The sequence below is a fragment of the Cygnus atratus genome, chromosome 3 (genome assembly GCF_013377495.2).
Source record: "Cygnus atratus isolate AKBS03 ecotype Queensland, Australia chromosome 3, CAtr_DNAZoo_HiC_assembly, whole genome shotgun sequence".
NCBI lineage: Eukaryota > Metazoa > Chordata > Aves > Anseriformes > Anatidae > Cygnus > Cygnus atratus.
In genome coordinates this window covers 19,711,896-19,724,926 of record NC_066364.1, presented here as the reverse complement: position 1 = coordinate 19,724,926, position 13,031 = coordinate 19,711,896, and the positions used below count along the sequence as shown (strand labels likewise).

The following is a 13,031-nucleotide window of genomic DNA, read 5'->3' as shown; positions in this document are numbered from 1 at the left end:
CCAGTGTCCAATGTTGCTCCAGAATTTTCTGATGTAGTGTAAGGCTACTATGACTGTGTTATCACTAAAATACACGACAATAAAAACGTCTTGATACTCCCAGCTTTCTAAATCTCAGAATCAACATTTTTACAGAAAAGCATGAAGTAGTAATTCACAAAATATGAAGAAGTAATTCACAAAGTATGGAACAGGGAAACTATAGTTGTTTCTAAATGTAAAATTGTCATTATCATTACAAATCAGTTATTTTTGCTATATCCTCCAGAAAAAGCTTTTGATACAGAAAGTACTGAAATGTAAGGTTAGACTTCCTCTAATATCAGTGCCCACTTAAAAGTCTTTATTTAAATATTCAATAAATATCAGATTTTTGGGCCCAATATATGCTTCTTTCTTTACATCTTAAGATGCCTGAAATTCTCTCCCTGTTTACAAGTGGGGAAACAGGCATAGGCAGATGAAATGTCTTGCCCATCATGTGCGAATGGACTCTGTAGATCCTCATTTTCATTATGAAAAGCACAAATTATTCAACCTTAAACAATTTATTTCTCTCCTAAGAGAGCAAAATGTTCTCAGCAAAGCTACCAGGCCAACCAAATATATTTCCCATAGGCAAAGAAAAATATGTATAGCTACTTTCAGGATCTTCTCCTATTACTGGTTGTATTTTTTGTTGTTGTTTTTGATTTATTTTTTTATTTTTTATTTTTCCTTCCCATACTTTCTGCATGTTCTTCATTTACTTTGTAGCTGATGGCAATATCTCCATACAGACCTTTCCACAGAAAATACTGTGGCTGTGAGTGGACTTCTGCATGAGAAATATGCCCAGCACCCACCACTTCAAAGAAAATGAGCATATCACTTGAGCAACATGTAAACCTAGAGACCCACTGCAGAAAGCTCATCCAAAATCTGCTGTGTGCTCTTACTGTTAGATCAACACTCTTCTGCCTTTGACTTTCATCCTCCCCTCCCCCCCCCCCCCCGCTTTATTACGCTAGTACTCCTGGCACATGAAGAGACTTGCTGCCACTGAAATTGCTATTCCCAATCCATATGGTGGTAGGAGAAATTGAGCTGTGGTTCTTTTATGTGGTAAGCTCTAGGTAATGGCCACTAGCTTGCAGAGCCACACACCAATTGCTGGTGTATATCTGGTTGACGTTTCAGACCCAACTTTGTACCTTTCTAATCATTAATCAACAATCAGACAAAGAATGTATTGCTGAATCTAGACAGCAGCCAATACAGAACTCTAATACATTATGGATTCTCTGTCAGCACATTTATTTATTGTTTGCAGCGTTCTGTTTAAAAATCCCTATGCTCTTTCATTTTATTTATTTATTTATGCATTTATTTATTTATTTCTCTTTAGCTGGATTTAACAAAGCAGTGAATCTCCATTTATTAACATCTTCTACAAATACTGAATGGTGAATTATGCTGTATAAAATACAATTATAGTATTATTCTTGGTATTTACTACTACTTACCAAAATCTTTAGCAAATATATCATTAAATGAAAGAATTAAATTGCCTAGGCAGAGCCAGAGTGCTTTTTTGTCCTCAGGTAAATATCCAGTAGATCATTTTATCATTATTTAACATTATATTAAAGGTTGGTGATCAGCTTTGAGAGAAATGAATATGCATTTGTCTATACTTCCAGCATTCAGTGTGATTTTTCACAGTATCAAAAAAGGAAGGAACAATAAGGACTTCACTGTTTTGCAGTTAGGCTTTAACACAAATGCATCAGTGGACCTGGGGTTCTGCACAGCATGCAGCCATGCTCTGCTATCAAATTAATGTTAAAATATGTATGTCCTGGCTTCTGATTTATAATATCGTTGACAAATAGTAAAAACGACAGGCATGCCATAAAGTTTATGGATGGAGCGATGGCATGCACAATGATGCCTCATAAAGAATAAAGGGGGAAAAGTTATTTATTCTTGTGGATTCAAGAACTAAAATACAGATAGACTGTCTGCGTGCACAGAATTTTTCATAAATATCCCACAGTGCACCCTGTTGTACAGCAGCCATACATTAATTAGAGCATTCAGCAGACACTGCAATGTGTTACACTCACCCAAGTGAATCTTCATTTTTCACATGCAGGGCCTTACTAATTAAAATCAGCTTTGCAATTAAATGTGGAAAATTGTGTTAAACTTTCAAGCGTGGTTTAGAAAAAATGTATTTATTTTTAGGGTATTTTATTTTGATGCAAATGAATTTTCCATCAAAGTGAGACCAGTAAAAGGGAGGTATGAGGATTTCTCTTTTTTGTATTATAGATGCTCCTCTCAGTTGCAAGTTGCAATGCTCCACTATCTCTCTGCCAGTACCTGGCCGTGTTCCAATGCTTTTAGTGAGTGCTATCTGTCAAGGCATGAATAATACAGCCCCTAGGCTGTCGGCAGAATCCAAATGAGGCATACATCAGGAAGCAAGCACTCGACTTTAGCTCCAGAACATGCTCCTGTGAAGACAGGCAATTATTCACCCACGGCTGCAGCCATGGCAATCAAACTGGTGGGTGAAAAGGTATATGAAATGAAAAAATTTGAATAAGAAATATGGCACAACAAGCCAGAGAAATTCAATAATTTTCTAATAAGAGAGAGAGATTTGAGTCTTTTAATTTCGAAGTTTGGGAGTCTGAATTAGTTCACTCACTCTATTCTAAAATATAGATGACTTAACTACAGTATATAATGCGAAGGTAATACAAGGGTGTGTGGGGCTTTTCCTGATCAGAAGAACGATGCTAAATTCTAAGTTGTTTATAAATTTAAGTAAATCAAGTGTATCAAGTGACAAATCTCATGCTTAAAAATTAAAAGATGATCAAAATTCTATCTGTATAATGGGATAGGTAGAAACAGCCTCGTAAAGCAACAAAGAACTGGCTGATATAAAAAAAATGGTGGTAAATTGAAATATTATATGTTTTATAAGGCTAGGGACAATTCATACATTACAGATCCAAACATTATTTTAAGATCCCTCCTCACTTTTGAGGCTTGCATATTTTTGCGTGACATTGTATCAGTAATTAATGAAAAAAAAAACACCACACATATACATGCAATATGAATGGGAGAAAAGTTATGCAAAATTCCTTGGCAGATGAAGTCTTTAAGATGCTTTATTTTACCTGAATTCTTATTTTCAGAAAACAAATTCATGATATATTGAGAGCTCTATAAGTATTTCTATTTTAAATTAGAAAGGCTTATCATTTGACCTTAACAATTCATTCTTCACTTAAATTTGATGCATATTGTTTCAGACTAAAATTGTGTTTAGCTTGAATTTCTATTCAGTGGTTTTATCTGCTTTCAAATACACTTATGTATGCATTAAAAGAATCCTAAATTAATATATATAGTACCAAGCTACGAGCTTAAAATTCCTTTTTGGGCTCTTATTTGTTAAAATTTGTTTCATTCTGAAGCACGTCACATTTAGCAAGTGATTAATCCATTACAGAATCTAATTGCTTTGTTATTTGAGAAAAAAATTAAATGACAATGTTAAGATGCTTTTAAAATAGGCCACTGCATATGATAAGTATTTGTTTTCATAGAATCTAGTTAAAATTTCTATGATGCATCTAAATACCTATTTACTTGACAAACCTTAGACATCTACTGCTATATGATGTGGTGTTTTTTTTTTTTTAGTTTTGTTTTGTTTTTGTTTGTTTGTTGTAAATAATAAGTGCATAGCAACACAGTAGAGCGTAATACTTCCAAAGCTGTCATTCACATCTACTTGGCAAATAATATAGGCCACAGTTTATGCTCAGTTAATTTAGAGTAGCTATGGGATTTTCACCTGTGTATCTTACAGATACTTTTGTAAGTCCACTTCTGTGATCAGAAGTTGGACTTTTGCATTTATAGTTGTATACATAGAATACGAATCCTTTTGTCTTTAAAGTTTACTAATGAAACTGGCTAACTTCCGACTAATCACAAGGAAAAAACATTCAAATATTGATATTTTTCTTCAGAGAGTTTGCTGATAGACATCCTGAAAAACATGGTTCTGAGAGCACTGTCCTAGTGTGCCTTGGCTAACTGCAATATAACCAGATAAGTTGTTCGCAATTAAGTGTTCAAGGATCTGGATCATGTTATTCTTCAAAAATTATACACAGCTTTGCATATGTAAGAGTACTGTTCATTATTATGCTGCGCTTCACAATGGGCCTGAAAAGCTACTAAGTGAATAAAATAAGCAGTGTCAGGAGCATGGTCCAGTAAGAGCCTCTGCTTTTCACTCCTAAGATATGAAATCTTTTCATGTCTTCACATTTGTCTGAATGGCTCTGTGTGTCCCTCCTCCCACCCCCATATCTTTTACCTTTGTCTTTTTTTTTTTTGCCACAAAGATATATAAATTTCTTTAACTCCATGAACTGTGGGTATTCTAGTTGACCTTGGTGACTGCAAACATATACATCAGGTACTGAAATCTTACTATGTAAACTTTAACATCTAGGCAGTGCATCATAGCTGCTGCTAGAGGATCCATGATAGCTTCAAGTTTCTAGCTATTGCTAAAATACAAATAATAAAAAAAAGATATGACACTGCTCTTAATACCACCTAACTTTGGGCACTTAGACTGGAATGCTAATCTTTTTGAACTTTCTATGCAGTCACTGGAGAAAGATGTTCCAAGTTAATTTTAGAGATCCTACCATTCTGCCCTAAACTGCCCTGCAGAGCAGCCTGTCCGTCTTAGCTGACTTGTTAACATGCCCATCCAGCAAGCTAAAATAAGCCCTGTACTTCAGAGCTGACAGCAAAGTATTCACTGTCATGCAAAGTTTCATTTTACAGCAAAGCTTGGTACAAAGAAAAATTCAAAAAGATGGAAATGATGCAACAAGCTGTTACCACTATTTTCTTATCCTAGTACTAGTCTTGTGTTTTGATACACCTCAATGGCTTATAAGTTTTGCTTCTTTCCCTGGCTAAGCGTAGCATTGCAGGATTATGGTTTGGACTTGTGAACCGTAGTAACAGCACTTTTATAATTAAATGGGGTACAAAACATATGATAAAACTCTCCTTTGACTTCTACCTAATATTTTGTCAGCAGAACATCTCATCTCCTGAATCTGTCTGAAAATTTGAAAGGATCTGTATATTTCATTTCAATTTTAATGTAGTATCTGAACACCATTTTCACAGTCACATTGGTATTATAAAGATAAAATTATATTGACAAAAATAAAATAATAAAATAAAATAAAATAAAATATTAAATTAAATTAAATTAAATTAAATTAAAATAAAATAATAATAAATAAAATAAAATAAAATAGAAACAACAAAACAAAACCAAAGCAAAAACCAGAAATTCCAGAGACTTCAAGATGTTATAAAAAAAATAAATAGAGTAATGCTAGAGAACTCTGAATGCATCTAGTGGAAGTAAATACATTTCGTTTCTCATAATGAGCTAGTCTGATATTGTGAATGGAAAGGTCTTAACCTCATTAAAATGTTCTGTAGGCCTAAAAGGAATTGAGTTAGGCATCACTCAAGATATGCAATTCCCTCAGCACATGAAATTTTTAAGACAGTCTGATTTCCTTGGAAGAAATGTTGGAGGATCTTTCCCACCCAAAAAGAAAATTAGAAAGAAGAAAAAGATAAATTCTTTCAAAAACTTAAAATTATTAGGCGTTGATTGGACAAGATTAAAAAATTATATATTGCTATTTCAGAAAACAAGTATGCTGTAAGCTTCAACAAAGAATTTTGTTCTACACTAAATAAGACATATATTAGTTAAATATATTTTGATTCGTGGATTGATGATCAGCGTGGCAAGAAAACAACTTAAAAACCCTACAAATTCTTTAGTCGTTAGAAAAAATGAATTTTTGATGTATTTCCAATTTTTATTCTTTGCGCATCCGCCCCAAAATTTCATTTAATTAACAGCTCTGAAATTCAGTCTGTTCGTGTACTGACATACCAGAATCATGTCAAGAAAGCAAATACAGAACTGATGTCTCCAAACTGCATGTAATCTTTCTAAACCTTACATCTATTCGTTCCCCTACCTCGAAAGAGTGATGTTACACAAACACTGAGACATAGGAGAAAGTTAGTGTAACTCATAAGATTTATTTATTTATTTATTTTTAAGCTAAAGAGTTTCCTTCTGTTTGGTTTCAAAATTATTGTTTTTGAAAACTGCATGCTAGCTGCATGTAGCTAACAATCTTGTAAGTAGAAAGGGCATTATAATCATGTCATTTAACTGACTGCTCATGAAATTTGTGAAGAAGGATTTGATGCTATTCATTAATTACTGATGAAGCTTGTATTTACGTGGAGAAAATGGACAAAAGTAAACATGGTTTGAAATGAGAAGTCACTAGCGGTTTTAAGAAGAATCGTTTTGGCTACCTCTAAATCAGTGCTCCAATTTAACCAAATCCCTCAAATAACCACAAAAACATTACCATTTTTATGAGTGAAAAAGGATTAGAAAAAAACATCTGAATATAAATATTTAATGTTTCATATTTTAAAATGTAATTCAAAAGAATTTTAATATCAGGCACAACACTTTCTTGTTTTAATTTTTCATTTTCTTGACTTGTCCCTAAGCTTCATTTTCTGCTAAAAAATGATACATCCAACACTGAGTGGACAAACATGTCACTGTTTTATATTTTGCATCTTTCAAATAAATGCTTTAACCACAAACGTATAGAACGGAACAGAACGGAACAGAACGGAACAGAACAGAACAGAATAGAATAGAATAGAATAGAATAGAATAGAATAGAATAGAATTCAGCTGGAAGGGACATATAGAAATCATAAAGTCCAACTGTATAATTTCAATTTAATTAATTAAAAACAAATATCCTCATTACAAATCAGTTATCTGATTTGGTGCTAAATATGTATTCCTATAAACACGGCAAGTGCTTTAAAACCTGAAAAAGTCAATAGTGAAAAAAATCTTAATGGTTTCAGGAGAATTTAACACTAGTTTGAACACCTCTCCCTTCAGATGGCCAAAACATCAGCCATTTTACAATAGAGGCTGCTGTATAAAATATGTCAAATAAAATGTACAGCACAGGAGAAAAAATAATGCATTCTTGAGCTTAAACAGTTTTTCAAAACATTATGTGAGAAATTCATGCACAGAAAATGAATGTTGCTTATACAGTTGTATAAGACAATATTGAACATGTACATTGAAGACAAATTTAAATACTGAGTTCTAAATTAATTTGAAGCACGTGTATGTATGTATAACATAATGCTATTTTGATCTATTATTAACAATAAACAGCTAAACACATTTTCTTAATGGAGATCTCTCCGCATACTATAGTTTAAAAACTGAAGTAAAGATATAACTATAGTGTAATATTTGAATCCAGAAGTCTTATTATCAGTGATTTTGTCTTGGGCTTCAATCCTTAATTCTAACCTGATTATCAAACTTAAGATGTTCAGAAGCTCTCATTCAGTTATGAAATACATTAAGTAACAGAAGTCACACTGGTACCAACCATGTCAGTAAGGCCAAATTTTAATTTGCCTTCACATGATCAAGAAAGCTGCATGAAAAAAATGAGAGAAGACTGAAAATGAGAACAAGTTTCCTCAGCAAGAATGTGGTTTAGATTTTGTGTGACATTTACTTACATGGTTAGGATGGATAGAGTAGTCCTATAAGTATGGTTTAGGCTTTAGGTCCTGTAAGTATGGGTTTAGGACCTGTCCTCATTTGCATTTTTAAAGGTTTTAATTTATGTGAGTCTTACTCTTGATGGAAATTTTGAAGGTTTTGAATAGCATAGCACCATAAAGACAAATGAAATGCACTGCCTTAAAAAAAGAAAGAAAGCAAGAAAGCAAGCAAGCAAGAAAGAAAGAAGGAAATTTGAATCCAAATAGCTTCTAGAAGGTCCAATTTCAAATTTTTATCATTGTTTGGTTTATCAAGGTCATGCCAGCTGACTTGTTTACCAAATATCTTCATTAAATTATGAAAAATTACAGATATTACCTTCTGTGCCTTGCATATTTGCCACTAACATGACCACTGCCATCACAGCCAGGCGTGGGACAGCTGAAAAAAAAAAAAAAAGAGAAAGAATTAATTATATAGATGCTGGTGTGCGGCAGAAAGATTATACTAAAAGCAGGCAGTAGGTATTACAGAGATGGAGGGCAACAAAGACAGAAAGAGAGAAATCAAATAACTGAAGGGAAAAAAAAGAGGGGATGCTTTTTATTATCAAGTCTTGAGGGAATTAATTTCATCAGTGCAGCAGGGCATGAGCAAACCACCAATGAACTTGAAAGTGCATTATACCCATTAAAAGGCATGAATTTTCTAAATTGCTAATGGGGATACATTTTACACTCAGAGCACTAACCTGAACAGCTCTTGTATGGCTGGTTCCACGGGAACTGCAGAGAGATGGAAAATATATAAAAATTTATCATCTATTACAAGTATCCCTCTTCTACAGAAAATTACCAGAAAGGTTGTGTAAAAGCAAGGGTCAGAATGAATCGTGCAAAGAGATTCTGGAGGATGAAGGTCACCCTGAGCGGGGGCCTTGAGTGATTTACTGAAGCAAGAGACGTACCTCGAACACCTTTGGAGCGTGTGCGATGGCGCTTCTCGTCTGCATCCACCTCCATCTGGGAATAGATTAGCAGGCAGTCAATGTTCTTATCCTGCATGCACAGACTATCAATGCACAGACTGATACAGTCTCTCACACAATTTATTGACACTGTTTTAATTCCATTTTATACCGTAAGGGAAAGTCCACCTTACAGAGGATTTTTAGGATCTTTGAGTTTGTTTAAAAACAGAAAATGCAGTGATTTCTGCTTTAATCAGTCCATTTGCATTCTCTGGTTTCGTAGCACATTTTGTGCAGCTGAGTGCCAGTTCCTCTTTTCTAAAGTATATTCCTGACAGAAAGCCCTGATTATGCCCATATTTTGAAACAAGGATGCAATACACTTCTATACAGTTAAAAACTAAAGTTAAGGGTTCCACACTATGGGTTGCTTTCTACCCAAATACTTCGGAGTGGGAAAGAGAGGAAGAAATAGTGACTGAAAAGAGACATCGTTAGAATTTCATAGATTTCACGTTATTTAACATGGCACTACAGCCTTTGCTAATGTGTTTCATTGTCCAGATGCATTTTTCAAGCTTCAGAAATGTGCTCACTTGCTAAATATGGCTAAATCTTAACCTTTGTTCTATAAACAGCATTTCTATCAGATGTAACTCCCTATACAGTGATAAATATATAGCGATCTTGAATCTTTAGGCAGCATCAGGGCTGCTGATTAGACCTCAGAGAGTATAAACACTGATCTGTAGTAGTTCCCATAGGGCCACATGGATTCTTATGATCTTCCATATCCTATTGTCACCAGATTTTCAAAGGTGAAGCGCATAGGCTTAGTGGTGTTTATAATTTGGAACAACACAAGCAGAATGCACTGAACTCTGCTGAGACAGTGTCCCTGAAAATGTATGCAGTATCTGTATCATCAGCTACTTTGGATGTGAAAGAATGGGATGATAAGATGGATTTGTGGTGGTTCATACACAGAGATGATAATAAAAAGGTTAGGAAGCCTGGAAATGTTGCCCCAGTTGTTATGACAGTCTGTGTAAATTTAGAAGGGGCACACCATGAAATAGTTTAGCCTGTCTTTCAAAACCAAAAGAAGCACTCTAATTCAAGAATGCTGTGAGTATGCTTTCAGCTACACTGGCAGTCAAAGAAAAGATCACTAAGCTGGAAAAACCCCTATAGGATCCATAAAATTCAGATCCAGAGTCAGGGCAAAGAGGTGAAAAAAAGACTGAAAAAGCTGCAGGCATGCAGTACTATTTTAAATTTCATTGTGTATTGTATGTAGCTTGGTACTTCTCCAGAAAGGCACAGATCTGTCTTTGTCTGTGACCTAGATATCTTGTCATATATGACAATGCATGTCTTGGATGCTCTAGGACACCTCAAAGGATGGTAAGTACCTATGTTTAGGCAGTGGAATCTTACTTATATGTTCACTCACAGATCTTCAAGACTTCATCTGTCATATCAAAGCTTCAACCTTCATCATCCCACATATTCAATGTTTGATGCTGGGAGCAAGCAATTTCCCGAAATTCTACATGACAACCATTTTGGTTCTGTGAAAGGACAGTCACCTGCCAGCCTACCATAGCAGTCCCCAGATACACTTCTGGCACTTCCATGGTCAGGGACCAGTATTCTGCTCCAAAGCCTATCATTAGCTCATACAAATGTAGACTTCCTCACAATTTTCATATCCAGAAAGAGGAAAGGTGAACCTTAGCAACTCACATGGGGTGTACCTCAGCTGACCTACTTTATTCATGACGTTATAGTTCTGCAAAATAATAAGTTACCATTGCAGAGGAGAACATGTGGACATTGAGGACAGGCTAGCTATAGTTAGTTTTAGCCTGGCATCTAAGAGGAGAAATCTTAAGGATTGAAAGTAAAGAGCACAGCATCAGAAGTAGGAAGAGACTAAATTCTTAAGGTGGCAACAGAGAGAGAAACTCTAGAAATAAAGATAGAAAGGTCTAAGATTTTAATTCAGAGAAAAAAAATACATAATCTTGTTAGAAATAAAACTTGGCAAGTCATCATTAAAAATAATCAACTTAATTTGGAAAGATGGGCAGAGAGAAGTAGAGCTAGGAGCTGTCTATCAACATTAGGTGCATTAGCATTATTGATGATTTACAAACAAGGCCCCTTATATTTATACATCTGTGTTCTAACTATTAAATCCAAAGATGGAGTATCATAGAACATCAGTTATATTGGAAGGTATTTTGTAGACTACCATGTAGAACAAGAAACAGGTTGAGTAGCTTAGAACTGTAGAACCATAGAATGGTTTGGGTTGGAAGGGACCGTAAAGGTCATCTGACTCCAATCCCCCTGCCATGGGCAGGGACACCTCCCACCAGACCAAGTTGCCCAAAGCCCCATCCAGCCTGACCTTGAATACTTCCAGGTATGGGGCATCCACAGCTTCTCTGGGCAACCCGTTCCAGTGCCTCACTGCTATCATAGTAAAGAATATCCTCCTAATGTCTAATTTAAATCTCCCTTCTTTTAGTTTAAAGCCATTCCCCCTTGTCCTGTCACTCCACCCCCTGACAAAGAGTTCCTCCCCAGCTTTCCTGTAGGCCTCATTTAGGTACTGGAAGGCTGCTATAAGGTTTCCCTGGAGCCTTCTCCAGGCTGAACAACTCCAACTCCCTCAGCCTGTCTTCACAGGAGAGGTGCTCCAGCCCTCTGAGAGCCTCATGGCCCTCCTCTGGACCTGCTCCAACATGTTCACGTTTAGCTTATTTAGCACTGGTTGATAGGAAAAAAATCTTTGTTGCACCAAAGGATTCTTGTGGAGTGGCAATTGAATGCTATAACCAGAGAAGTTTTCTTGAGCTTTCTAAAAATTTATCTGATAGATTTCTCATATCAAATAACAATAACAATAACATTAACAATAACAATAATAATATATCTATAGTAAACCCCATTTTTTCAATAAAAATTAGACAACGACAACAAAAACCCTTTTGTGGTCACAAGGGTGCAGGAAATTAGGACAACTACATTTCTTATTTTCAGAATCTGATCTCAGTAAATAAATACAAACACAAGATATTTTAAAAACAACACTGTATGAAAGCTGGAAATAATCATAAGCAAAATCAAGGAGAAGGATTTTTTTTAACATAAAATGATGATTAGAAGCAGCTGAAAAATAACAAGTGTCAAACAGTAGTCACATAACTGTATCAGAAAGATACAAAGCTGAAAAAAAAAGAATTTATAACTCATGAGGAACAAAAAAAAATTATATGAATGCACACACATACAACGGTTTACTAATAAATATAAACTATTGAAAATGAGAACTACAGATGTCAGTGAAAAACAACTGTTGAATGGGAAAAATGATAATAAATTACTATATTTTGAAGAATACATATTTATTTAGAGATAATTTAGAACTAGTATTAAAAACCACCAAGAAAAAAAAAAAAGTAACAAAGAGCAACTATTAATCATTTTAAAAGCAGCAGGCCCAGACAACATTAATTCCCAAAATTAACCTTGCCTGATGGTTCTCCAAGACATTACTGTTGTTACATAACAATCCTGCAACACTTGGGAAATGCTTGAGAACTTGTCTTAGTTTCTTCTCGGATACAGTTAATTTTTCCCCTAGTAGCTGGCATGGTGCTGTGGTTTGAATTTAGGATGAGAATAATGCTGATAACACACTGATGTTTTAGTTGTTGCCGAGCAGTGTTTGCAGAGAGCCAGGGACTGTTCCTCGTGCTGCCCTGCCAGTGAGGAGGCTGGAGTTGCACCAGGAGCTGTGAGGGGACAAAGCCAGGTTGGCCAAAGGGATGCCCCACAGCATGTGGCATCATGCTGAAATATAAATATGGGGTGACTGGCCAGGGTCGGGGGGGAGACAACTGCTCAGGGATGGGATGGGCATTGGTCAGTGTGTGGTGAGCAATTGCATTGTGCATCACTTGCTTTGTACATTCTATTATTGTTATTATCACCATAATCACTATTATAATTATTTATCTTCCTTTTATGTCCTATTAAACTGTCTTTATCTCAACTCACAAGCTTTTGATTTTTTTCCCCTCACAATTCTCTCCCCCATCCCACTGAGGGGGGAGAGGGGTGAGTGAATGGCTATGTGGTGCTGAGCTGTCTGCCAGGTTAAACCACAACAGAACTGAAGGAAAGCTGTAATTTTAACTGTCTAAATCAATATTTACTAAGTGCTGAGAGGATGGTGTGGCTCACTAAGTTCGTCTTTCTGACACTGACCCTTAATAACATCATACAAAAACTGATATGAGATAGAAGACGATGACATAATTAGCACCACTCAACACT

The 13,031-nt window shown here is 35.4% G+C and overlaps 1 protein-coding gene across 1 annotated transcript in view; it reads right to left on the bottom strand.

Moving 5' to 3' along the window:
• Positions 1-8,730, bottom strand: part of MYT1L (myelin transcription factor 1 like) — a 130,591-nt gene extending 121,861 nt beyond the window's left edge. Inside the window, 3 exon segments of the mRNA XM_035542940.1 lie at positions 8,087-8,149; positions 8,460-8,493; positions 8,676-8,730. Of these exon segments, the coding sequence (XP_035398833.1) occupies positions 8,087-8,149; positions 8,460-8,493; positions 8,676-8,730 (152 nt within the window).
• Between the last annotated feature and the right edge of the window lie 4,301 nt (positions 8,731-13,031).